The 24,908-nt window shown below is 38.1% G+C and overlaps 1 protein-coding gene across 1 annotated transcript; it reads left to right on the forward strand.

Moving 5' to 3' along the window:
• Positions 1-19,616: 19,616 nt before the first annotated feature.
• LOC143883626 (uncharacterized) lies at positions 19,617-22,926 on the forward strand. The gene is made up of 2 exons (XM_077386968.1): positions 19,617-22,661; positions 22,786-22,926. The coding sequence occupies exons 1-2, from the start codon at positions 19,617-19,619 to the stop codon at positions 22,792-22,794; spliced, it is 3,054 nt and encodes a 1,017-aa protein (XP_077243083.1). The 3' UTR covers positions 22,795-22,926.
• The last annotated feature ends 1,982 nt before the right edge of the window (positions 22,927-24,908 follow it).

The following is a 24,908-nucleotide window of genomic DNA, read 5'->3' on the forward strand; positions in this document are numbered from 1 at the left end:
AGACTACAAGTGATATATGATGTGATCATGAAGCTCAATAAGCAAGGATACATTCTATTAAAAACATGACTAATGATATGTATCTATGCTTAATTACAAAATGATATATCATTAAAGTACAAGTGATCTAGATACATTGAATGTAACATTGAAATAATATCTAAATAGAATTCATATGATATAATAATTAAAGCGCAACCCATTTAATCAAAGTGTTCAATGAATAATTTGAATGGGTGATTTTGGAACCTAAATTACTTTGGTTCCAACCAAGTTTGTGTGTGGAAGTGTATCTTTTCTTATCCACACAAACTTGTTTGATTTCACAAATCTAAGCTTCCACCTAGATTTGTGATGCCCTAATCTGCCACAATATATACATGAATAATCAAGGGTAGATGAAGAGCAACTACAACCACAAGAATACATATGTGAACATATATGTTTGTCTTTATCCTCTTATAATATTTGGTTCTTTAATGAGGGTTCTTTATTTACTAATTTTATCTCATTCAATTGACTTTCAAAGCAATTTGTTTGTTGAGATAAATTAGCTTTTAATTTTTCTTCATTTTCACAAACAAGTATATATTTTTCATTTAGATTCATGTTTGTGTTTTTAAGGCTTTTTGTAGACACCCCCATTTTGCTCTGCTTTAATCAACAAAGAAGTTAGTGTTTTCCTATCGGTTTTTCAGTGTTTTCCCTTTTCGTGTCCGTCTTTTATGTTTTCTCAATCTCTTTGGTCATTTCCACCGTGTTTCGCATTTTTTCGCTGGGTGTTGACAAGGGTTATTCACAAGAACCTAAACCAGAGAGAATTTGGACCCATTTGGTGGGCCCGCATTGAGCATTTTGGTTTGATTTGGATCGAGCAAGTGTTCCTCGCATTGTTTTTAATGAGAAATATGAGTTTTGAACTTATTTGGGTCCAATAAAAAAAACCGATTTTCAGGGTGGGCATAGTGTATTTCGGCTGATCCAGCACGGGCCCGTTATTGTGAAAAAATGAAATGTAAGGTGACGGCCCATCAATGGAATGATTTAGGGTCATCTACTAGAATGATTTGGGGCACGACTAATGGACATTTCCACCCACCATCTGGACGGTTAGATCCTTCTACGAACATGATTTATGAGGTACAACATATTCACATTAAGACCCATCATTTGTACGGTTGGGATCATCCGATGGAAAAGATTTTGCAGGGCAAGGCCACCCATGTTGTGGCCCACTAATTGAGTGGTTCAGATCATCCTATGGATGCAATTTGCAGGGCACAACCAATTCGAACCGTGGCCCATTCAAATTTGAACGGTGCGGATCACCCTACAAAAATGATTTAGGAGTGCGCGACTAATTTGCACCATGGCCCAACAAATGAACGGCCCGGATCAGCCCGCAAAAATGACTCATGGACACAATCCGTTTGTGCCGCAGCCCACTAATTGGAAGGCTTGGATCATCCTATAATGCAAACCATTGGATCAACCTTTCTCTTAATTTTTGGAAAAGCCATGTGAAAACCAAGTAGTGACTTGGTTTGGCAACCAAGAGGGGGGGTGAATAGGATGTTTATAAAACTTTTGCTTTTTGAAAACTTTTACTAATTTCACCATAGTTTTATCCGTTGGTTAATTAAGTTGAATTAGTTAAGTTTAACCAATTTTCACAAATGTATATAAGCTTAAAAAAACCCTTGTTTAAACAACCAACTTAATTAGGAGATTTAGTGGGCTAATTAGCAATGTAAAGATATTCACGTTGGATGGCAATGCTAACTCACTCAATTCTAAATAATAAGACAAGCACAAATAAGAGAGTGAGAAATCGATAAATACCAACGCAAGCGACACAAGGATTTATAGTGGTTCGGCCAACGGCCTACTCTACTCTACTCAAGGTCGCACTTGAGAATTTCCACTATTGAGACCTCCATGACGCCCGGCTCTAAGGCTTTTACACTCCAAGGGAATTAAATGAGGATGCCCTTCCACCTTTACAATGACTCTCCTTCTCCGCCGAGTTCTAAGCGCTTCACCCAAGGGAATTAAACACGGATGCCCTTGCCACCGATTGAATAAAGAAGAAGATTAGCTTTGCCTCTAAGTAGGCTAAAATGCACACTCAAGCTCCTACAAGATTCTCTCAAAAAGCAATCACAAGTTTAAAGCTTAAACCAATCTCAAATGATTTTCTCCAAATCAAGGCACAAGAGGTTGGTGAGAGTTTTTAACCAAAAATGATTCACAAATGATTTTCTAGGGTTTGTTGAAGTTGGACAATGTTCATCAAGTGTTTTAGACTCATTAGATGAGTATATATGGTGTCCCAACTCAATATAACCGTTTCAGGGGCAAAACGGTTATTTTCGGGTCAAACAGTCAACTAGCCGTTGGGCCACAACGACTATTTTTTTTTGAACAAATACACTGCTCGGAGTTTCAAGAATATTCTCAGAGTTCTGAGCTCGGAGCTCCGAGGGTATTCTCGGAGTTCTGAGACACAAAACAAGGCTTTTAATTTAGAACCTGGATCATTTCTCGGAGCTCCAAGAATTTTCTTGGAGTTCCGAGCTCAGAGCTCCAAGAATAATTCTTGGAGTTCAAAGACTGGATTTCGAGCTAACAGTGTTCCATTTGAAAAATTCATATCTCCTTCGTTTCTCATCAGATTTCGATGTTATTGTACTCTACGGATATGAGAAAAATGAGAGCTATCTGTTACAAATATTTTTAAAAATATTTGAAAATGTTTTAAATAAGTTTTGATAGGATTTAGTTGCTGGTCCAGGTTGTTGCTTCGGAACTCTGTTTTGTTCATTCTTGTGCTGAATGCCATATGGGTACCAACATGTTGGTACACCACCAATGCCATTCACTTATTCATTTAAGTTCTTAAAGGGTGTGTTAGTCTCTTTGAAAAATATATTTTTAGGGGTTTTAAGATGTGCCTTGGTAAGAGAAAACACAAAAGAGATATGTGATACAATCTACCCTTTTTACCTCTCTTGAATGAACTCTTGAGGTTGCCATTGCTTGATCTTCTCTTTGAGTGCATGGCTTGCTTTGGGATCTTCAAGATTGAGCTTCTTTGCTTGACACATTCCAAGGATGATGCCACCATTTGATTCAAGCTTCTTTGCAAGTTGTTGATCCACAAGCTTTGGCCTTCATTGATCTTCTTTTGTTTGTTCAATGCTTTGAGATGGTTGATGATGAGCTTCTCCTTGGTACCTCCAAGGTGTGATTGGTCCAAGCATGTTCCGAGCTCCTTTGCCATTGTATTTGGTTCATCTTCAAGCATAGGCCATCAATGGTGTGTTGGTGCTATCATGTATTGACTTGTGAAGTACCTGTCTATAACACAACACTCAAGGCAAACTATTAATCCATAAAAGACTAATCAATTTGCGTTTGTTAATCATCAAAACAAGGTGATTAAATGAACCTTTGGGCTAACAATCTCCAACTTTTTTATGATGACAAACCAAATTGATTAGATAGGTGGGATGGACCTCTTATGAGGATTAGATAAACAATTTATTCATTACTACTCCCCCTCAACATATGTATGAGTTATATTTAACAAGCTATAATACAAGAATGCATATGATAATGGATCTAATCAATTATACAAATTCTTCCCCTTTTGGCATAAGCAAAAAGGAAGGATTAAGCCTTTAAGCACAATTACATAAAGCATCAAAGATATTCAATGAGAATATGATGCTCCCCCTAACTTCTTATCATGAGTTAACAATTAAAATCAAAGTATAATCCAAAGTATATATAGCATGATAAGAGACAATCAACATAGGAAATAAATAATCACAAAACAAATCAAGCTTATGTTGGCAAAACAAAGAGACATTTCAATTTTAGCACAAATTTCTTGGGTGTATCTTAGTATATATATATAAATCCAATATAAATCTACCGTATGATCCGTAATATAATAATAGATTAGCAAGTTAAAGCTTATGTTTTACTTATCATGAAAGAAAACAAGCAAGTGTATAGTTTAGCATGAAAAGCCCCCTTTTGTTTTTGAAATTCCTATTAGAATCTTATCATGAGGTGATGTGTTGTTATTCATCATGATAAGCAAAAATATATATATTTTTCTAGTTAAAAATATTCTCTTAAATTGTCATGCATAGAAATGGACATTTGATCATAATATAGCTAACTATTATGATATATGGTATGACAGTGAGCTCTATCATGGATATATGGATAGCGAAGAGGAAATACACATGATAAGTCCTCAAATTCATAGAGATTAAGATTAGCAAGAATAATTTTCTCCTATGAATGTAGATCTAGAAAGATATGCAAGTTTTAGCTTTTGTTTAAAATGATAGATCATTTAAGCTTCCTTTTTTTTTAATCTAATGATATGCAATTTTTAGCATAATTAGTGGGGAAATGCTTGAATGGATAGTGTAAGCATCTTACAATGATCCATATAAACATAAAGATGGCAACAATTAGCTCCCCCCTTAGTATTTGTCATTGGCCTTAGATGAATCTAAGATTTAAGGCATGACATGATATAGTAGGCCAAAGATATGACAATGGAATACTTGGCAACCAAAACTTATTCTTGGAATAAATGATATCATATTAGACCATCCAAGATAAGTCAAAAAGCCTAAAGAATATGACTCTAACACCTAGGCTATGGGCCTCTTGTCTTCAACTACACTTGAAAACACAAGACAAGCTCGGTCATAACCCATATGGAGCAACAATGCTCCAAATGAGTGTACTTATCATATGCATAATGATATACATATTTAATATCATATGATAAGCCATTTAGGACAAACTCTTATCATACTAAGCTCCCCTTTGAAAATAAGTCATGCAATGCACGAATCCAAAGGGATGTCCTTGCATAGACTCCAAAGGTTTTTGGATATATTTTTCAAAAGATACCAAGTCAAACTCAACCCTTGGGCTATAATAACACTTACTCTCCATGTGTCAGTTTATCATGATAAAATGATAGCCATAGTCTAGCTCATTATGATAAACAAGCATAATTTTCAATCTTTGGCTCATGCTCCCCCTAAATGTGATATAATATTTTTTAAATTCACACTTTACTTCCCTAAGTATATAACATACATAACTAGCTAGGGAGATCACATATAAATGTATACCTATTCATGTTTGAGATGTTGCCATAAGGCCAATTTGTTAGATATTTTAATTAATGTGAATGTTCCATCTCCCTCTTGGAATCTAAGAAGGCTAAGGACACCAATTGAGTGACTTTTAAGATTAAGGTTTAACATCTCATATGTGTAGATATTATCAAACAAGGGGTGATAACTATAGAATATGTATATACCAATTTGAGTTCAATTCTATAGGACTAAGACATTGTGAGAATGGTCAATAAAATACCATATTTTAGAGAGACATCCATGATTCATGAATGTGAGAGTATACCTTCTGAGAAGATATGATCATCCAGGTTTCCATAGATAATCTACCATGTTTGGACACAAAGGGCATGACACATAATGTGCATGGTCCAAACATTACATCTACATCCACAACCACATGTAAAATGACAAGGCATTAGGCACAAGATGCATAAGCCCTATTGAAAAACCAAAAATGTGTGGGAGACACATGTTCCCATCACAATCTAATATATACAACCACCTTAGTGAATTTTAATTTTACTCAAGTGAGTAAATGCCCAAATATGATTCTAGATTCCTATGATATTTTCATTTAAGTCATACATTGAATCTAGATTCATGTTTCAACTTCCCTACATATTATATCCTTTTGTGTTTCTAGAAAAAGATCCAAAGATTTTAGAGTTTATAACTATATATATCACATGATAAAATCCACCTTGGATACACACATTCCAACATGAACTTTCATGACTATTTGAACAAAATACATATAACATTACTTATACATTTCAAGGTTCATCTAAGTCGTGAAAAGATATCCAATCAAAGCTCTTTTGGAAATACATAAGATTTGACCCATCTATGATTCTTCTAGCATTTAATGAAAATCATTAAGCATGTAATAGAATGGGTTTGATAGGACAACTGGGTGTAAAACAATAAACATGTTTATTTACCCAGGGCAACAAAAGATGTCTATGAAGGGATTTGAGTTGTTTTCTTAGACATGGAATCTAATATCTTAATTTTACTAGAAATGATATTTTAAAATAATTTAAGTACATAATTATCTAGCAAGTGCCATATTTGTCCAAAAATAGAGTTTAAAGAATGATATTTTGGCATTTTCTCAAATTTTTGTACAAGTATTATTTGATTGCCAAAAATTTCGATTTAAGTTCAAGTCTTTAAACCTATGGGTTTCTTTTCTTTTGGTTTTGCTAGAATGATGTGATTATTTAGCCTAACTCCTAGCAACTACCAAAAAGGGTTCAAATTTTAAAGATGTACTTGAAAATTTAATTTGAACACATGGGCACAAAGGTGTGGTTGAATATCCTGGAAGCACAATTTATGATTTTCACATTAATGTTCTCTAGAGTGGCCTTCTTTTGTGGATGATCACTAAGTGCAAGAAGATCTAAATCATAATGTATGCACTTAGAGAGATGTTTCTAATTATGATATTCAATTAAGCTCAATATATCAAAGTCTCATATTAACTACATTTAAGCATTTAGACTTTGAATTACAAGAAGTTATATAGATACATGTTATTCAAACAGAGATGGGCATATAATATCTATACACTCTTTTTTATTTTTTGAAAAGATTTTCAAATTAAGCACATTGAATATTGATACAAAAAGGTTAACCAACTATAAGCATATTGTATCAAAAATTCATTTTCAAATGATATTTCATTTAAAGCTCTTTACCCCTAAATCTACTAATCATATGATGTGATTCAAGTAGGGAATTTTGGAACCCAGACCATGTTGGTTCCAAGGAAGTTTGTTCTAAATGATGTATCTTTTATAACCCAAACAAACTTATTACTTTTTACAAATCTAAACATGCATTTAAATTTGTAATGTCCAAATCTACCACAAAAATCACAAGACATATATGAGTAGGTAGATGGGCAGGATGAACAAGATGATTTACAATAATGATTATGATGAAAACTATGTTTTGCACTTTCTTGTAAATAATAATTTTTCAACATTAATGTTTCATTCTTGATGTTTAAGTCATTGATTTCTGTTTTAAAATTTATTAATTCAGGAGATGAAAGCATTTTGATTTTCTCTTCTTCTTCTTTAAGGAGTTGATTTTCCTCTCTTAGTAAAGCAATGATATCACTTAGTTCAATAAAAGTTTTTTTTTTAAATTTTATTTTCTTCACTAAGATGTGCATGATCTATTTCTAGTGACCTAAACTCCTTGTGAATACTAGCTAAATTAATTTTCAAGTTTGAATTCTTAGCTAGTTGATCCTCAAGTTTCTTATGTAATTCTTGGACATTTTCAACAAGTTCTTCAAATGTGAGTTCAGCATTATCCAACGGGTCTTCATTAGATAATCCCATTAACCACATGTTTTGATTTTGAATATTTTCAATAAAGTTAAAAATATTTTTAGCATTTTTACAAGAGGATACTTTTTCATAAATGTTAGGTGGTAATGCACAACATATTGAAATTATGGCTTTTGTATTTAGTAAAGATAATTTTTTATCATAATCATTTAATCTTTTAGATTTAAAATTTAAAACAAAACCATTTTCAATTATCTTTACCATATATTTATCTAGACCTTTTAAGTATGTCTTCATATGGATCAACCATGATCAATAATCCGAACCATCCAAAATAGGTAGTCTAGATCCCATCTTTTAAGTTGCCAAAAACTAGATCGTTTAACTTTTAACCGATTAGGGTCTTAGTCAAGAGCCCAAGCTCTGGTACCAACTGAAAACCAAGTAGTGACTTGGTTTGGCAACCTAGAGGGGGGGGTGAATAGGATGTTTATAAAACTTTTGCTTTTTGAAAACTTTTATTAATTTCACCATGGTTTTATTCCTTGGTTAATTAAGTTGAATTAGTTAAGCTTAACCAATTTTCACAAATGTATATAAGCTTAAAAAAACCCTTGTTTAAACAACCAACTTAATTAGGAGATTTAGTGGGCTAATTAGCAATGTAAAGATATTCACGTTGGATGGTAATGCTAACTCACTAAATTCTAAATAATAAGACAAGTACAAAAAAGAGAGTGAGAGAGGAAGTGAGAAATCGAGAAATACCAACGCAAGAGACATAAGGATTTATAGTGGTTCGGCCAACGGCCTACTCTACTCTATTCAAGGTGGCACTTGAGGATTTTCACTATTGAGACCTCCACGACGCCCGGCTCCAAAGCTTTTACACTTCAAGGGAACTAAATGAGGATGCCCTTCCACCTTTACAATGACTGTCCTTCTCCGCCGAGTTCTAAGCGCTTCACCCAAGGAAATTAAACACCGATGCCCTTGCCACCGATTCACAAATGATTTTCTAGGGTTTGTTAAAGTTGGACAATGTTCATCAAGTGTTTTAGACCCATTAGATGGGTATATATGGTGTCCCAACTCAATATGACCGTTTCAGGGGCAAAACGGTTATTTTCGGGTCAAACAGTCAACTAGCCGTTGGGCCACAACGACTATTTTTTTTGAACAAATACACTGCTCAGAGCTCCGAGAATATTCTCGGAGTTCCAGCTCGGAGCTCCGAGGGTATTCTCCAAGTTCTGAGATACAAAACAGGGCTTTTAATTTGGAACCTGGATCATTTCTCGGAGCTCCGAGAATAATTCTCGGAGTTCCGAGACTGGATTTCCAGCAAACAGTGTCCCATTTGAAAAATTCATATCTCTTTCGTTTCTTATCAGATTTCGATGTTCTTATACTCTACTGATATGAGAAAAATGAGAGCTATCTGCTAAAAATATTTTAAAAAATATTTGAAAATATTTTAAACAGGTTTTGATAGGATTTAGTTGCTGGTCCAGATTGTTGCTTCCGAACTTTGTTTTGTTCATTCTTGTGCTGAATGCCATATGGGTCCCAACATGTTGGTACACTACCATGGCCATTCACTTATCCATTTAAGTCCTTAAAGGGTGTGTTAGTCTCTTTGAAAAATATATTTTTAGGGGTTTTAAGATGTGCTTTGATAAGAGAAAACACAAGAGAAATAGGTGATACAATCTACAATTTTTACCACTCTCTTGAATGAACTCTTGAGGTAGCCATTGCTTGATCTCCTCTTTGAGTGCATGGCTTGCTTTTGGATCTTAAAGGTTGAGCTTCTTTGCGTGACACCTTCCAATGATGATGCTACCATTTGGTTCAAGCTCCTTTACAAGTTGTTGATCCACAAGCTTTGGCCTTCATTGATCTTCCTTTGTTTGTTCAATGCTTTGAGATGGTTGATGATGAGCTTCTCCTTGGTACCTCCAAGGTGTGATTGGTTCAAGTATGTTCCGAGCTCCTTTGCCATTGTGTTTGGTTCATCTTCAAGCATAGGCCATCAATGGTGTGTTGGTGCTATCATGGATTGACTTGTGAAGTACCTGTCTATAGCACAACACTCAAAGCAAACTATTAGTCCATAAAAGACTAATCAATTTGCGTTTGTTAATCATCAAAACAAGGTGATTGAAGGAACCCTTTGGCTAACATCATGCATGTGGATTTTTTTTTTGGGGAAAGTTGCACGTGAAACTCTTACTCATATTTTTGGAGAGTTGGTTTTCATGCAAAAATATAAATTAATAGAGGAAAGCCTTATTCGGTTATAGAAGGAGGTTCCCATATTTCCAATTTAGTGCAATTTCCTCTCTCATCTCTCATCATGACGTTTTTGAAAACCTTCCGTTACACATACGCATAACCGGGCAACATATGAAGAGTTTAGAAATTTTGTATTTTTGGATCTTTCCTTGTCTAATGGAAACCAGCAATGTTTCTTTAAAAACAAGGAAACGTGCGTTTCTGTAGACACCCCATTTTGACCGGACCCAGGTTCGCGAGTGGTTGTGCGCAACCTTATCAAACCAGTGAGTTAGGGTCTCAAATTGCACCCTAAGCTAGGTTAGGGTCCCCTATAGGTCCCTGTAAAATTTTGTCAAAATCCGAGCATGTTTGATCAGTGAACGGATCGAAGTAGTGAGCGTAGTGCAAATCTGTAAGGGGGGTGGATTATCTGCAGAGGGGGTGCGCCTTTGAGGTGCGAAATTCCGATTGTCTTTCGCTAATAGGACAAAGCGGGAAGAGTGCAACTAGTAGTTCGCGCGCTTTATCAAAAAGGGGGTGCGAATATCAACAGATATTTTTAATATATAAAAAAAAAAATCGAGAAGAGAGGGATCACTGTTCATCCTCTTCGTTATAGCAGAGAGAGAGAGCGAGAAGGAGAGTGCAGAGGGTTTCATATCTCCTCCTCCGGCAAAGGTGCCGGAGCTCCGATCATGCTCAAATTTCAGATCTGAGATCTGAAAGGAGGCACAAGCAGAAAGGGGATCTGAGACTTCTCGTTGAAACAGAGAGAAAGAGAGAGGGAGAGATCCAACCGATCGTCCTTTCCAGTGAATTTCTTGTCGGAATCCGGCAAATCCGTCGGACATCCTACCCATACCTACCTCCGATCTCCTTCCTTTTTCTTCTCCGGCAGAGATCCCTCTCCGATCTTCTCCAATCCTCCGACCGTGCTCCGATCCACCTCCCTCTCCGACAGATTCACAGTCTAAATCCCTCTTCTCCGGCCTCCATTTTCTCCGGTGAGTTCATCTCATTTTTCGATCACCATCCATTAACCATCACTTCTACTGTTGCCTAGATCTGATTTTCTTCTTCAAAATCTACTCATAAAAGGTATATCTCAGATCCAAGATTTTAGATCTGAGAGAGAGAGAAAGATCTGGATCTAAAAATCTTTGTCCAAAACCTTAAATCTCCGATCATTTTTTTTCCGATCATTTTCCGGCCGGTTTTTCTGTTTGATCTCTTCTTCTCTTCGTTTCGTTGATCTCTGCATATGTTTTTGAACTTTAGATCTTAGATTTTCTCTATCTCTTCCCCAAATCCTTGTTATCTTCTCCGGCAGGATTCTATCAGAATCCGGTCGGAATCTGGTCATTTTGCCAGAAATTCAAACTCTGAGGCTCACTATTTTGATTCACTATTTTTGTCTTGTATAACCCTAGCATTTCATTATTTGCAACTTCTAAGCCCTAAACCTTAAATCTATGCCATCTTTTTTCAGAAATCTGAATCTTGTAGGCTTAGATCTTCTTGTTCATTGAGTTGAAATTTCTAATCTGATTATCTGGAGTTAAGAGGTGGCCGACTAAAGAATTTGATCCATATCAGCCAGGCTTGGTAGAGTTGTTGCAGATCCGGTGGAATTTTTTTAAGATCCAGCAGATTTCATCAAATCTGTGTCTATAAATCTCAGTACCGAGGAAAAAGGCATAGATCTAAACGTGTTTTAGAAGAGGTAGCAGGAGATTGGATCGAATTCAAGGTACCTTATAATTTTGATTTCAAATTTCAGATATAATCTTTGGTTTATTAAGTTGTGCTCATGTTACTGTGATGGAAAAATGATGCAAGCCTAGTTTTAAGATTTCCTTTTAGGAATTGTTGATAGATTGCAATTTAATCTCAGTTTTGGCGCAAGTTCTGTTCACAATTCAGCCATGTTTTAACAATTTAATCTCAGAAATGGTGCTGGTTACTCATTAAGTATTATCTGTATACCTTGTCTGGGTTGATTTTTTTTTTTCAAAGAACATGGGTTTGATTATTAGTATATTCCCTTTAAAGTTTTGCGGATATTTTGGGGCATTCGGTTCAGATATATGGGTGTTTTGGTTGTGATTCACTCAAATAGTATATGTTTAGAAATATTTTACCTTGGTTCACTAGTTAAGATATTTTGAAATCAAAGGAATTGTGAGCAAGGTTCAGTCCTATGTTGAGAGGATCGAGATGATCACTTTGGTTCCCTGCATTATAACTACTGGATTCTGGTTGAATGCTCATTTCTCTATGCATCTTAAGTAGTTATAATTCTAGGCTTATCAGAAACCCAATGTACCTGCATGGTCTGGTGATGAGTTAATGTACCTATCTTGATTATTAGCTTAGATATTATAAGGATGAACCTGTTTCTATTACATTGTGCACTTTAGTTGCTAGTTGTACTGTTATAGAGCCGAATTGGTTTTATTGCATTACATTTCAATTACCAGTTTTATTAGCACAGAACTGAATCTGTTTCCATTGCATTGTACACTTCAATTGCTAGCTGTACTGTTACAAAGCCAAACTGGTTTTATTGCATTGCATTTCAATTACCTGTTTGCTAGCACAAAGCTGAATCTGTTTCTATTGCACAGCGCACTTTAATGGTCATTTTACTGTCACAGAGCCACACCTGTTTTATTTCATTGCATATTGTTGGTTTTGCTAGCACAAAATCAAATCTGTGTAGCACAAGTTCACGCACACAGGTTTTATATGGTCTGCATAAGACAGCAGTTCAGTCCTTGTTGGTACAATATGCAGTCCACAATTCACTTTAGCCTTTGGAGCACTGTTTCACTTTCATATATCTGTTGTCCATCTTTACACAACCAATGCTCTATATGCTCATCTATGTTATTGTCATAATCTTTTACAACTATAGCATATTTTCTATTTCATAGTTACAACATAGCTGCTGTCCCATATAAATGTTCACTCCATAGTAATGGCATAACTACTTTTCTGCATATTGATTCACTTTGTAGGCCACAATTGTCGCTCTGTATGCTTATTCACCGCAATGGTTGTACTATAACTGCTGCCCATCTTTACACATGGCTGATCTCATTACTGTTCATTTGAGAATGCAATGATCATTGGAAGAGTTTGTATAATTCGATGTGGACACTGAGCTTACCATTTTAATTATCACTATAGTATATCTTAAGGTCTACTCATGTATGTCTGTGAATCACTTTTTTATGAAACCCATTGGAAAAGCCTCATTTGATGTTCGGTCCTTGGGTAACTAATACTTGAATGATTGTTTTGATACCATGTATAAAATAAAGTGAAAAGCGAGGTTAATGTGATAATTTGTTAGGAAAAGATATTACCCCTCATTTTCTTTTATATTGACAGCCTTTGCAGTTTAGACATAGTACTCCCCTTTATTGCCTTTGGGTGGGCTATGATGGCGATAGTCGGAGCCTCCCCTTTAGAGAGACAATTTAGGTCTCTATAGAGCTAACCCAGCTTCTTAGGACTTGCTCAGTCCAAGTAGTGTTCCTCTCATTTGTATTGTAGACTTGCTTAGTCTTTTAGATGCCTCTTAGATATTAGTAGCCCCATTCAGTGATAGGGTGATGAAGGCGATAGCCCAAGCCCATCTTTAGGGGACTCGCTCAATCTAAGTAGCGCTCCCCTCTTTTGTTTAGTAGGCGTACTCAACCTTTCAGATATGCCCCCTGTTATGCATCAAAATTTATAAAAATCAGAAATATCATTGCATGCATTTGTATAATCTATTAAAATTTTTAATATTCTTCTCTTGTACTAAACTTTGAGTTAGGTTCTGAAGATGAATTGACTGTCCAGGTGAGACTATTTTGAAAGCTTATTTTACTTAGGCTACCCAGCGGCTGGTAATCAGATGACTACTCTATTCGATATTATCGACATGAGTACTGTCTGATTTCAAGGCGGTTTGTAGGAATATTATCCTGTGTATTTGTGATATCAGATGATTACTTTAGCATCATCTGATTTCACCCCCATATCGGGGCAGTGGTACTTGTGGTTGGGCATAGAAGTGTTTAATGTTGTTTCTTGCTTTATTAGGCTATCCAGCGGCTGGTCTGGACTAATTAATGTTGCTTATCATTGTATGATTGCTATTATTATAGATTGTGCACTCTTTAGTTGTAGATCATATTTTGCTGATATTTGATTTGATTTTATAATAATTGATTGAAATTTGCGATTATCTGGTAGCATTTTCCTCTCTCTTTGATTAGACTAGCACAGTCTTTTAGATTTCTGTTAGATTTCTTTAGATACTATAACCTGTACTAGGAGACATACTCTGTCTCGTTAGGCAATCCTCCTTTGAAGGCAAGCCTCATTTGTAGAATCCTCTCTGAGATTACACCTCAGTTTGTTCATTTGTTAATTAGAGACCAATTTGGTCAATTAGTTGTCTTAGCCTTGCTTCCCCTTTGCAAGGGCAATGATAAGGCTGGTCAATTAGTTGTCTTAACCCGTCCGGTCTCATTCACTCGTTAATCCTCTTTGTGTGCTTTTTGATTTTGGAAGAACACCCTACTCGGCTTGGCTTCATACCCCTACCCTTATGGGTATTGGGTTGCACATTTGTTGCACCCTGAGGGCTAGGTAGCTGTCCGGCCCGGCTGGATGTTTTTACCTTTGCCAAATATGCACAAGGTCTCTTATTCCTTTTGCTTGTAAGCTTCTCCTTAGTCGATAGTCCATTCGCATAGGAGTCAGCCTTGATTAGAGAGTCTTTGACTCATTCATCCTTTAGATAGTGTTATTAGAGAGTCTTTGACTCATTCGCCTTTTAGGTGGCGTTATTAGAGAGTCTTTGATTCATTTGTCTTTTCAGTAGTGTTGTAGGAGAGTCTTGGATTCATTTGTCTTTCAGGTGTTGTTATTAAAGAGTTCTGACTCAATCTTTCTCTTTTAGAGAGTCTTTAACTCATTCGTCCTTTGGATGATTTTATTAGAGAGTCTTTGACTCATTTGTCCTTTTAGGAGTGTTATTAGAGAATCTTTGATTCGTTTACCTTTGCTTTTGATAGTGTTATTTGTTTAGGGGTTTCCCCTATTTGCCCTAAGGTTTAGCCCTAGGGTTTTGCTTTATGTATTTCCCTTAAGTCTTTGACTCAAAGGGTGAAAACAATTAAAATCCAAAAACATATTAAAGCATTTAAAAATCCCAAAACATTAAATATTTTAAAACTCAAAAACATTCGAAAAATCTTAAAAAAGCTTAAAGTGTTGAGTGTTTTAGAAGTATTAGTTAGGAGGGTTCGTTTCGAACTACGTTGGCTTGATCCTCTTCCGAGGTACGTAGTGCAGCTTGGGATTTACATCCCAAGTCCAGCCAAACTTTTGTAAATAAGGTTTTAAACTTTTTTTGAATAAGCATTTGATTTCAAAAAGCTCTTCCTTTAGAGTTAGGACTTTGTCCTAGATAGAGAGTTTAGAGTTAGGATTTGACCTTTGTTTTGTTGTGTGCTTGTTTGTGATTGTTTTAGAGTTAGGGGTTTGTCCTAGAGTTATAGGAGCGCCTCCGTCTGGTCAGTCGGCGATCCACATCGCCGAGTGATGACTAGAGTAGGATAAGCTAGTCCACCTTTGGTTTTCCTTAGGAAATACAGCCTAGTTACACATAGGTTGTAGGAATCACTTACATTAGCCTAGGGCTAACATGCATTTAGTTAGGGCATATAGGGTGTCCTAAAATCCACAATTCATTGGAATTTAAATAATCGTACAATAAACTTTAATAATTGGTCCGGTCTTTTAGATCGAGTTTAGGATAGAGGGCTAGGTGTCTTAGGCATCATAGCTTAGAATAGGCGCGAAGAACTACGTTGCCTTGATTCTCGTGGAGGCGGGGATACGTAGGCTTCTTTGGATGAATACCAGACCATCCGAGGACTCGGGCTAATAATTTAGAGTCTTAGGATTTATTATGTTGTTATTATATGTTTTGATGTGTTTTCTTACTTTCTCGTACTGATCCTATACCTTTTGCTGTAGCTTGCATGTGTTTACACATCAGAACTTAGACACCCATTAGGTTTGTCACTCATAACCTAGCTATGCTTAGGTGGCACATCTTTCATTTTATTTTATATGTGTATTATCTTTATCCTCAGGAAATGCATGCTTAGGTAGACGATTCCTGAGGATTCTTCCCATTTCAGATGATTTTTACCCAAACTTCTTTGGAGTTAATAATAAATGGCATAAGAGACCAAGTGCTTGCACTCGGACGAATCGGGGGTGCTCTCAGACCTTCCCCATTCGTAACCAGGCACGAACCCATATATATTTCTGGTTATCCATTGTACAGAGGATTTGATTTTAGGGTTCCATGGCATATCCATGGATGGCGACTCTGAGTTTATTTCAGGTATGTCTCGGTTTCGAACTTCGGTTCCGGATCGAGACATATCTCTTTCTTTTATATCGCCACTCGTGCCATGCTATGAGGGTGGCATCCGTTTTGAGAGTTCCTTGGTAGAGCTCTCCTTCACACGTGGATGATCCGGATGGTGTTAGGGACCCGTTCCCTCGCCGCCTATCTCGGATCGGGGTCCACAGGCTGGCGACTTTGCTGGGGATTTCTTGAAACATTGCCTAACTCTTTAAAAATGCCATTTTTACTAACTTTGGAGAAATTTGAGTTAAAATCATTTTAAATGGGAATTCTATCGTTAGAATCCAGGGGCACCAGACAGGTGCATAATTAAAACAAGGGATTCACACACTACACTTCATGCATTATCATATTTGTTATTTCTTTTATTATTTTTTGTTTTTCCTTCTTGGCTCCATGGGATAGATTCGATGCGTACCCGACTGGGATGTCTTCACCCTGATGGTACTGTTGAATTTATTTCCAAGCTATGCGCCAGCGCTGCAGCCGTAAACACTCGGTGCACTTGTGTTTACAGCAGCCGATGAGCAATGAAGCATACTATGTATAACACTCGGTGCACTTGAGTTATACATATTAAGTATGTTTCATACGCATAGTACCCTGTAGATTGAGCCCGGAGCCCTACTTTGTTTTATATATTATGTATATACTTACTAACCTAGTAAAACCCAACTAAGAAGTACCTGTGTTTATATACATCTGTATTGCATTCATATAGGGTCGAACGTGTGTTGCTTACACATGTAGAGCTTAGAGTTAGGAGCTTTATCCCATTTGTAGACTAGGGTAGCTCATTTTACATGGCTACGACGCGGTCCTAGTACACTTATCAGTCTGTCTTGAGTCAAGATTTTCTTGACTTAGTTAAATTAGAATTAGGGCTGGTGCCCCTGGTTAGGATTTGTGTGTATGTGTATATACTTATATATACTGATTATGTATATTAGGGTTCTCCTCTTAGTTAGAGTTCTTTATTCATTTCAATCAGTTGTATCCATTCGTTATTCAGATCTAGATCTAGTCAGTGGCTTTTTACCGCCATTACCTTGGCCAGGTTTGGTCCTTGATCTCTTGATTATAGGGTTTGACCTGTTGTTGTATATTCTCACCTTTGGTCAGTCTTTTAGCTGATCACCTTTCTCTGGTAATCATTGTTCATATATCTTTGATTGAGTTACGAGGATCCCTTGTCTAGCGTCGTTATGCTGCCGAATTTTTCGCAGAATATTTTGAGCATAACCGCTATTTCTTAGAGTTAAGAAAACCGTGAGTTTGCCTTTTCTTGACTTTCTTGTTTAGCCGTTATGCTGTCGAATTTTTCGCAGAACATTTTGAGCATGACTGCTACTCTTTAGAGTCAGTTTGCTTAGTTTAGACCTTGACCTCCTCGTATAGCCGTTATGCTGCTGGAGTTTATCCAAAAACATGTTAAGCATGATTGCTATCTTTTGGAGTCAGTCTACCTTATCTGGATTCTCATGTATACATCATTCATTAGGATTAGATCCTTATTTGTCAACCTGTTATGTCTTAGATCTGGTTGATGACTTGTCCGTTGTCCCTATGACCATGATCTATCATTTTGATCTTCTAGATCGTACAGTTGATGATATTCATCGTCAGATTTAGATCCGGTTTGCGACCTACTTTTGTCATCTTGTGGCCGTGGTCTATTGTCTGATCTCTCATCTTTGATGAAAAATTCAATGTCCCCAATTGTATCCTCCCCTTTAAATTGATCATCAAGTTTATCCTTATCATTTGCTTATGGATATTTCCTTTTTCTCATGATCTTGTTTTTGTCTGGTTTTAGGTTTGATCATGTCAAACAATGTATTGAAAGATTGGATTAGTGAGGCTATCAAAGCTCTCCCGCGGGAACATGAGAGAAGTACGGTTGATCGATTTATAAGCACATTCAATCATCTGAGCGTATCTGATGTGAATTGGAAATTTCTCCAAGCAGCTGCAAAATTCTGGGATCCTACCCTTCATGTTTTTCGATTTGGTCCTTTTGAATTCTGTCCAATCTTTGAAGATTGGTGCGCCTTGTTAGAAATTCCACCTGAAGGACTCTGGATTCGACCTTTAAGCATGGACTCTCCTTCCCTCTTCAATGAGCTATTTCAAAATGATATTGTTGATGCTCTACCTTGTTTCAAGGGCACATACGTGGAAGTTTATGATCTCATTAAACTTTTTTCTAAGAACATTGACCCCGCTAACTCCCATTTTCAGAGTTGTCGGCGTAGCGCCTTAATCTTTGGAGTTTTTGCGCGTCATGTCATTCGTGGAGACTCCCGTGTCGCCCCGTTGGCTTTGCTCGGGGTAGTAGACCAAATTAACAAAGGAAGGAATCCGGTCCCTGTTATGCTGGCAGAAACTTTTTTTGGACTAGATCGTATTGACCATCAAAAGGTTCAGAATAGTTTCTATGGGTGTGCCAAATTGTTATACGTTTGGCTTTGTGAAAAACTCACTATTCTTCAGCCAAAAAGTCGCGGCAAATACTACCTGAAAAATTTCCCGTCCTGGCAACCGATGGCCAACCAACCGCAATCCATTGATGAGTGGTGTAATTGGTTACAGCACGTGGAGAAAAGTCAGTTTTGTTGTGTGAGTCATCCGTGTTTACATGTTATCACCAGTACTTACCCATATCCATTTGTGTATCTCATGGGTTTAGAAAAGTCAACCTTTTATGCGCCAATCCGTTTACTTCATCAGATCACAGGACATCCATGTTCTCCTGGGGCTGTAACACCTCCTCCTTGTGAAAAATTATCTCCTGATCTCATCAGAAACATTATAGCTGCTTGGAGAAATAAGGTTGTAGAGAAAAGATTTGGTTTATCATCTAAGGTCCGATGTGGGGAATTACCGGGAAAGCTTGCAGCCAAAAAAGCTCGGATCGCCGAATCTTGAAGATCATCAGCTCGAGATTGCCATTTCTTTTATTGTTTTCATTAGTTTACTTGAATATAATCAGAGTCAAAAATTGTAAATCTGATTTCATTATAGATGAAAATTTAAAGAAAGAAATTTTACTTGATACATGTTATAGACAGTCGGTAATTCAGGGTTTCATCATTTTTCATGTAACCAATTGCTGGCGTTGTAACCTGTCCATATAATCAATACAAAGGATGTTTGTTTTTCTTTCCTCTCTATTGGTGCAAATTATCTTATTTCATTTGTCAATCATTTAATCTAGTTTGTTAACTTCCAATCAGGATTCTGAAAGATAGCAACCATCGCTCCCAAAAAGGACTCCAAGCTAAACCTGCCTGGTCTAGACCTACTTCAGTGTCTAGACTTGTTCGTCACTTTGATTCTCCTGTGTCATCCGCAGTACATTTACCTCCTTCACCAGAGTCTTCCGGTTCCTTTGAAGTGAACCAAATGACTGACTCAACTGACCTTCTGCTCAGTATGCAAGAGATGATGAAGAATCTCACCCGAGACATGGCGGGGATGAAAGAGGAGATGGCATGTATGAAGACCCAGATAAGTGATAAGACTTCCACCTCTAGACCGGTACTTCAACATACTCGCGCTGCATCTCCGGAAGCGCGTAGGCCTGATATCTCGCCCTTTGAGGTTGATATAGATGACGCCCAATATGCTGCAGAGTATTGTGCTCCGGGGGTTGATAAAGAAAAAGAGAAATTTGAAAAATTTGAGAAAGAAATGTCCGAAAAATTTAGCAGGATGGCCCAAGAGATGGAGCAAATGAAGGTGCAGGGGCCAAAGAAATTTGATGTCTCCGAATTAATACTGTCTTCAACAGTATCTCTGCCGCCCAACTTCAAAGCTCCTGATTATGATAAATATGACGGAACCGGGTGCCCGCGTAACCACATGAGGTGGTTTATCATTTTATCCCAGCAGTACGGTTTGAGCCGTGAGCAAATGGGCCAGTTGTTCCCGATTTCTCTGACAGGAATCGCAAAGAAGTGGTTCTTAAGGTTGAAACCTGAAGAAGTGAGAACCCTAGAGGACATTTCTGAGAAATTGATAGAGCAGTTCTCGATGGAAGAAGGTATTGAGGTCACAAAGAGGGACCTAAAGCAGTTGAAGCAAGGTCCTCAAGAGACCTTTACTTTCTTTATCAGGCGTTGGAGACGCAAATCTGCTCAGCTGAGCCAGAGAATGTCTGAAACAGAACAGATAAAGCTGGTTCTGAAAAGTTTGTCTCCTCAGTACTTTCATTTTCTTGCTCCTCAGCATTATCCGAGTTTTGATCATCTGATCAAGACTGGTACTCAGACGGAAGATGCCATAGCAAAGGGTCTGAGAGCAAAAGTTTCTACAGAGATTCGAGAAGGGAAAAGACCTATGGTCCAGCCCAAGGAAGTTCACGCTGTCAGTTACACCAGGCCGGTGGCCAGAGTTGCTGCAGAAGCTGCCAGAGCGCCAAGGAGAGGTACCTTTGACAGAAAATTTGATCCTCTTCCATATCCTATAATAATGATATTCAAGAGGCTCATGAAAGATAGAAAAATCCGGCTCCCGGATATCAAACCTCCACCCAATCCTTTGCCTGCATTCTGGAAGATGGACCAATATTGTGAATATCATAGAGGTCCAGGGCATTTGACTGAGAATTGTTTGGCCTTGAAGCATGCCATTCAAAATATGATTGACAAAAATGAATTGGCAGTGGAGAGACCAAACGTCACTCAGAACCCACTTCCTAACCATCATGCCATGCCTCCTTCTACTACTAATGCAATTTTTGCTAATGAGCCTCTGCTTGATCCATCAACCCTTATTTGTGCCATTACCACAGAAAAAACCTATGTCATGAAGTTTGATGATAGAGAGTTGGAAGCAGTGGAAAGGAGGGAACCATATGTAATTTCATTTGACGACGATGAATTGGCTGAATCGTCTTCATCTCAGTCTAGTGTATTTCAGACTGATAATGCAGGAAGAGTAAAGAAAACTCCTTATGTCTTAAGGGCTGAGGACTTTGAAGAAGATGAGCTATTGTTGTTAGATAACCATTGTGACGAGATGCGTCACATGACCCGCGGCGGGCGTGTATTCAAGCCCCAGGAATTATGTGTAGAAAATCCTGCAGAAGTTGCGCGAAATGCAGAGAATCCGAGGCAGAACAAGGTCAGTGTAGATGAGGAGGAAGAGAGCTTGCTGAAGCAGCTGAAGAAGACTCAGGCTAATATCTCAGTATGGGGTTTACTCATGGCTTCATCCAAGCACAGAAAATTAGTCCTTCAAGAGCTTAATTCAGCACAGATTTCAGTTGACACTACTCCTGATGAATTGGTGAGCTTGGTTGCCATGACAAGGGTATCTAAGACCTTGTCTTTTACTGATGATGATCTGCCTTCTGAGGGCCGAGACCACACCAAATCTTTGAAAATCACAGTAGTTTGCAACAAGAAGAGAGTACCGGAGGTGTTGGTTGACAACGGCTCTGCTTTGAATGTTTGCCCGTTGAGTACTGCAACGACTCTTGGATTTGGTCCCGCAGACTTCGTCCCATCTGAACAGGGTATTCTGGCGTACGATGGTACTCGCCGAGATGTGATCGGAACCCTGGTAACTGAGATACAAATCGGAGGAGAAGACTTCGAAATAGAATTCCAGGTCTTGGACATCAAAGCCTCATTTTTGCTGTTACTTGGGCGCCCTTGGTTGCACAAGTTCGGGGTTGTTCCATCCTCTCTTCACCAAAAACTGAAATTTCTTCGTAAAAACGGAGTGGTGACTGTAAAGGGAGACCCAGACCTTGAAGTAGGGCTGATTACTCAGGATCTGTCTATGGAGAAAGCTGAGGATCTTAGTTTGACTGGGTTCTCGCTAGAAGTAACTGCCATCACCTTTAAAGAAGCTATGAATGAGGAAATTTGTTTTCTAACCAGTACAAACTCAAATGTCGTCAGGATGATTCGCCGACAGGGATATATGCCAGGTGCAGGGCTGGGTAAATATCATCAGGGTTTGACCGAGTTCCCTGAGTTTGAATCCTTCAACGGTCTATTTGGGCTGGGGTACAAGCCCTCAAAGAAAGAGGTTAAAGAGATGAAGCAGTTGATGCAGAAATGGGCTGAATGTCGCCGAAGAGGGTTAGAATTACCAATGGCGCCAATTAATTTGACAATGAATGGCCGGTTTAGACAAGAGGGTGCTGATGTCCCTTTCTGTGGTTTTGCCGAAACTTGGTTGGATGAGAATTCAGGACAGAGGTTGCCAGGTTTTGAAATTTTCTTCAATCTGGAGTTAGAGGACAAGCAGATCGGTGTGCAGACAGAAGCTGAGTCAGAAGCTGATTGGGCAGAGCATATAGAGCCGAGCCTGCTGAATTCAATGTTCCTTGAAGATTCGCAGATTATTGCTGTGATTGATCAGAGGGCCGTGATTCTAAATCCTACTCACTTAATCACCCCGGCAGAGGAACCATTGACTAACTGGACCTTTCAGGTCATACCTCAGGTTACTTACCTAAACAGTCGTGTCCCTTCAAAAGAGTCTGTTGTTCGTAAGTCCATGTCAGTCTTTGAGTCTGATTCAGAGTCTGTTTATTCTAACAATTCTTTTGATGCAGGTACTATAAAGGTCGAGTCTCCTGAGGTCGATGGTGATTCCTCTTCTTCCAGCGAGATCGAGTCAGATGCTGTTTCTATTGATGATTCTGACATTATTTCAGTGCATAGTTCAGAGTCAATTGACACAGATGTCAATATATCTGTTGAGTCTGTAAATTTGTTTCAAGAGTCCATTGTAAAGCCCGATGTGGGTAATTCATCATTTGATGTACTTGATTCAACATTCAATGAAATAAAAGATTCTTCTGTGTACATTCCTGTCTCTACTTTTATTTCTAATGTTTCTGCTTCAGAATCTGATAATCTTAATAATAATAATCAAGACTCCCCCTCTGATGAGGATGCCGACGACACTCCCCCTGAAATCAAATACATGATTCAACAGGATGAGAGTCGCCGAGCAAAACCACTCGAAGAGGAAATTGAAACTGTGAATATAGGTGATGAAACCTTGATTCGGGAGATTCGAATTGGCAAAATTTTATCTCCTGAAGAACGTGAAGAATTAATCACCTTGCTCAAAGAGTTCAAGGAAGTTTTTGCTTGGTCATATGATGACATGCCAGGATTAAGTGAAGAAATTGTTCAGCATCGTTTACCCTTAATCCCTGGTATTAAGCCAAAGAAGCAAAAACTCCGAAAACTCAAAACTGAATGGGAGTTGAAGGTTTATGAAGAAGTAAAGAAGCTGTTAGAAGTAAAGTTCATTCAAGTGGTTGAATACCCAGAATGGCTTGCGAACATCGTACCGGTGCCCAAAAAGGACGGAAAAGTTCGAATGTGTGTCGATTTTCGAGACTTGAACAAGGCAAGTCCTAAAGATGACTTTCCTCTTCCAAATATTGATCTCCTGGTTGATAATACAGCTGGTCATGCTCTTCTATCCTTTATGGATGGATTCTCAGGCTACAATCAGATTAAGATAGCGCCCGAGGACATGATGAAGACAGCGTTCATTACTCAGTGGGGTACCTACTGCTATAGGGTGATGCCGTTTGGTCTGAAAAATGCTGGTGCTACATATCAGAGGGCTGCTACAACTCTTTTACATGATATGATCCATAAAGAGGTCGAGGTATATGTCGATGACATGATTGTAAAAGGCAAGACTCGACCTGAGCACACTGTTGCCCTGAGAAAGTTCTTTGAGCGAATCAGGAAGTATCAGCTTCGCCTAAATCCGAATAAGTGCGTCTTTGGTGTTACATCAGGAAAGCTCTTAGGGTTTATGGTCAGTGAAAGAGGGATCGAAGTAGACCCGCAAAAGATTAAGGCAATTCAAGAAATGCAGCCGCCAAAGACAGAAAGGCAGATCCGAGGTTTCCTTGGTAAAGTTCAGTATCTAAGACGGTTCATATCACATCTGACGATGACGTGTGAACCCATTTTCAAGCTTCTGAAGAAGAATTCCTCGAAGAAATGGAATGAAGAGTGTCAGGAGGCTTTTGAAAAGGTTAAGCAATGTCTATCCTTGCCCCCTGTTCTATCACCTGTCATTCCGGGCCAGTCGTTGTTGTTGTACTTGTCTATCACAGATACAGCGATGGGTTGCATGCTTGCTCAGCGAGATTCAGAGTCTAAAAGGGAGAAGCCCATTTACTATATCAGTAAGAAGATGCTGGAGTACGAGTTAAAGTACACAGTTTTGGAAAAGACATGTCTAGCATTAGTTTGGGCTACCCAGAGGCTTAGACATTATTTGCTTTCGAGCAAGATCTTTTTGCTTTCGCGGATGGATCCGTTAAAATATTTGTTTGAGAAACCCGCCCTTACAGGAAGAACCGCTAGGTGGTTGTTGTTATTGTCTGAGTTTGACATCACCTATGTCACTCAGAAATCAATTAAAGGGCGTGTTGTTGCTGAACAGTTGGCCGATGCACCCGTTGAAGAAAATGCTTTTCTGAAGGCAGAATTTTCGGACGAAGAGATCATGGATATTGAAGAAGAAGCTTCAGGTACTAAGTGGCTTATGTACTTTGATGGAGCTGTAAACAGTCGAGGACAAGGAGTAGGAGCTGTGCTTATATCCCCTCGAAAGGAGTATATTCCTGTTTCTATCAAGCTGCAATTTGAGTGCACGAACAATATGGCCGAGTATGAAGCTTGCATCGCCGGGTTAGAG

The sequence above is a fragment of the Tasmannia lanceolata genome, unplaced genomic scaffold, assembly GCF_043159265.1.
Source record: "Tasmannia lanceolata isolate RefF3 unplaced genomic scaffold, GAP_Taslan_0.1 ptg000008l, whole genome shotgun sequence".
In the NCBI taxonomy this organism is placed as follows: Eukaryota; Viridiplantae; Streptophyta; class Magnoliopsida; order Canellales; family Winteraceae; genus Tasmannia; species Tasmannia lanceolata.

Bases quoted from the DNA above. Each gene is read 5' to 3' on its own strand.
- LOC143883626 (XM_077386968.1), top strand. From the start codon at position 19,617: ATGACTGACTCAACTGACCTTCTGCTCAGTATGCAAGAGATGATGAAG.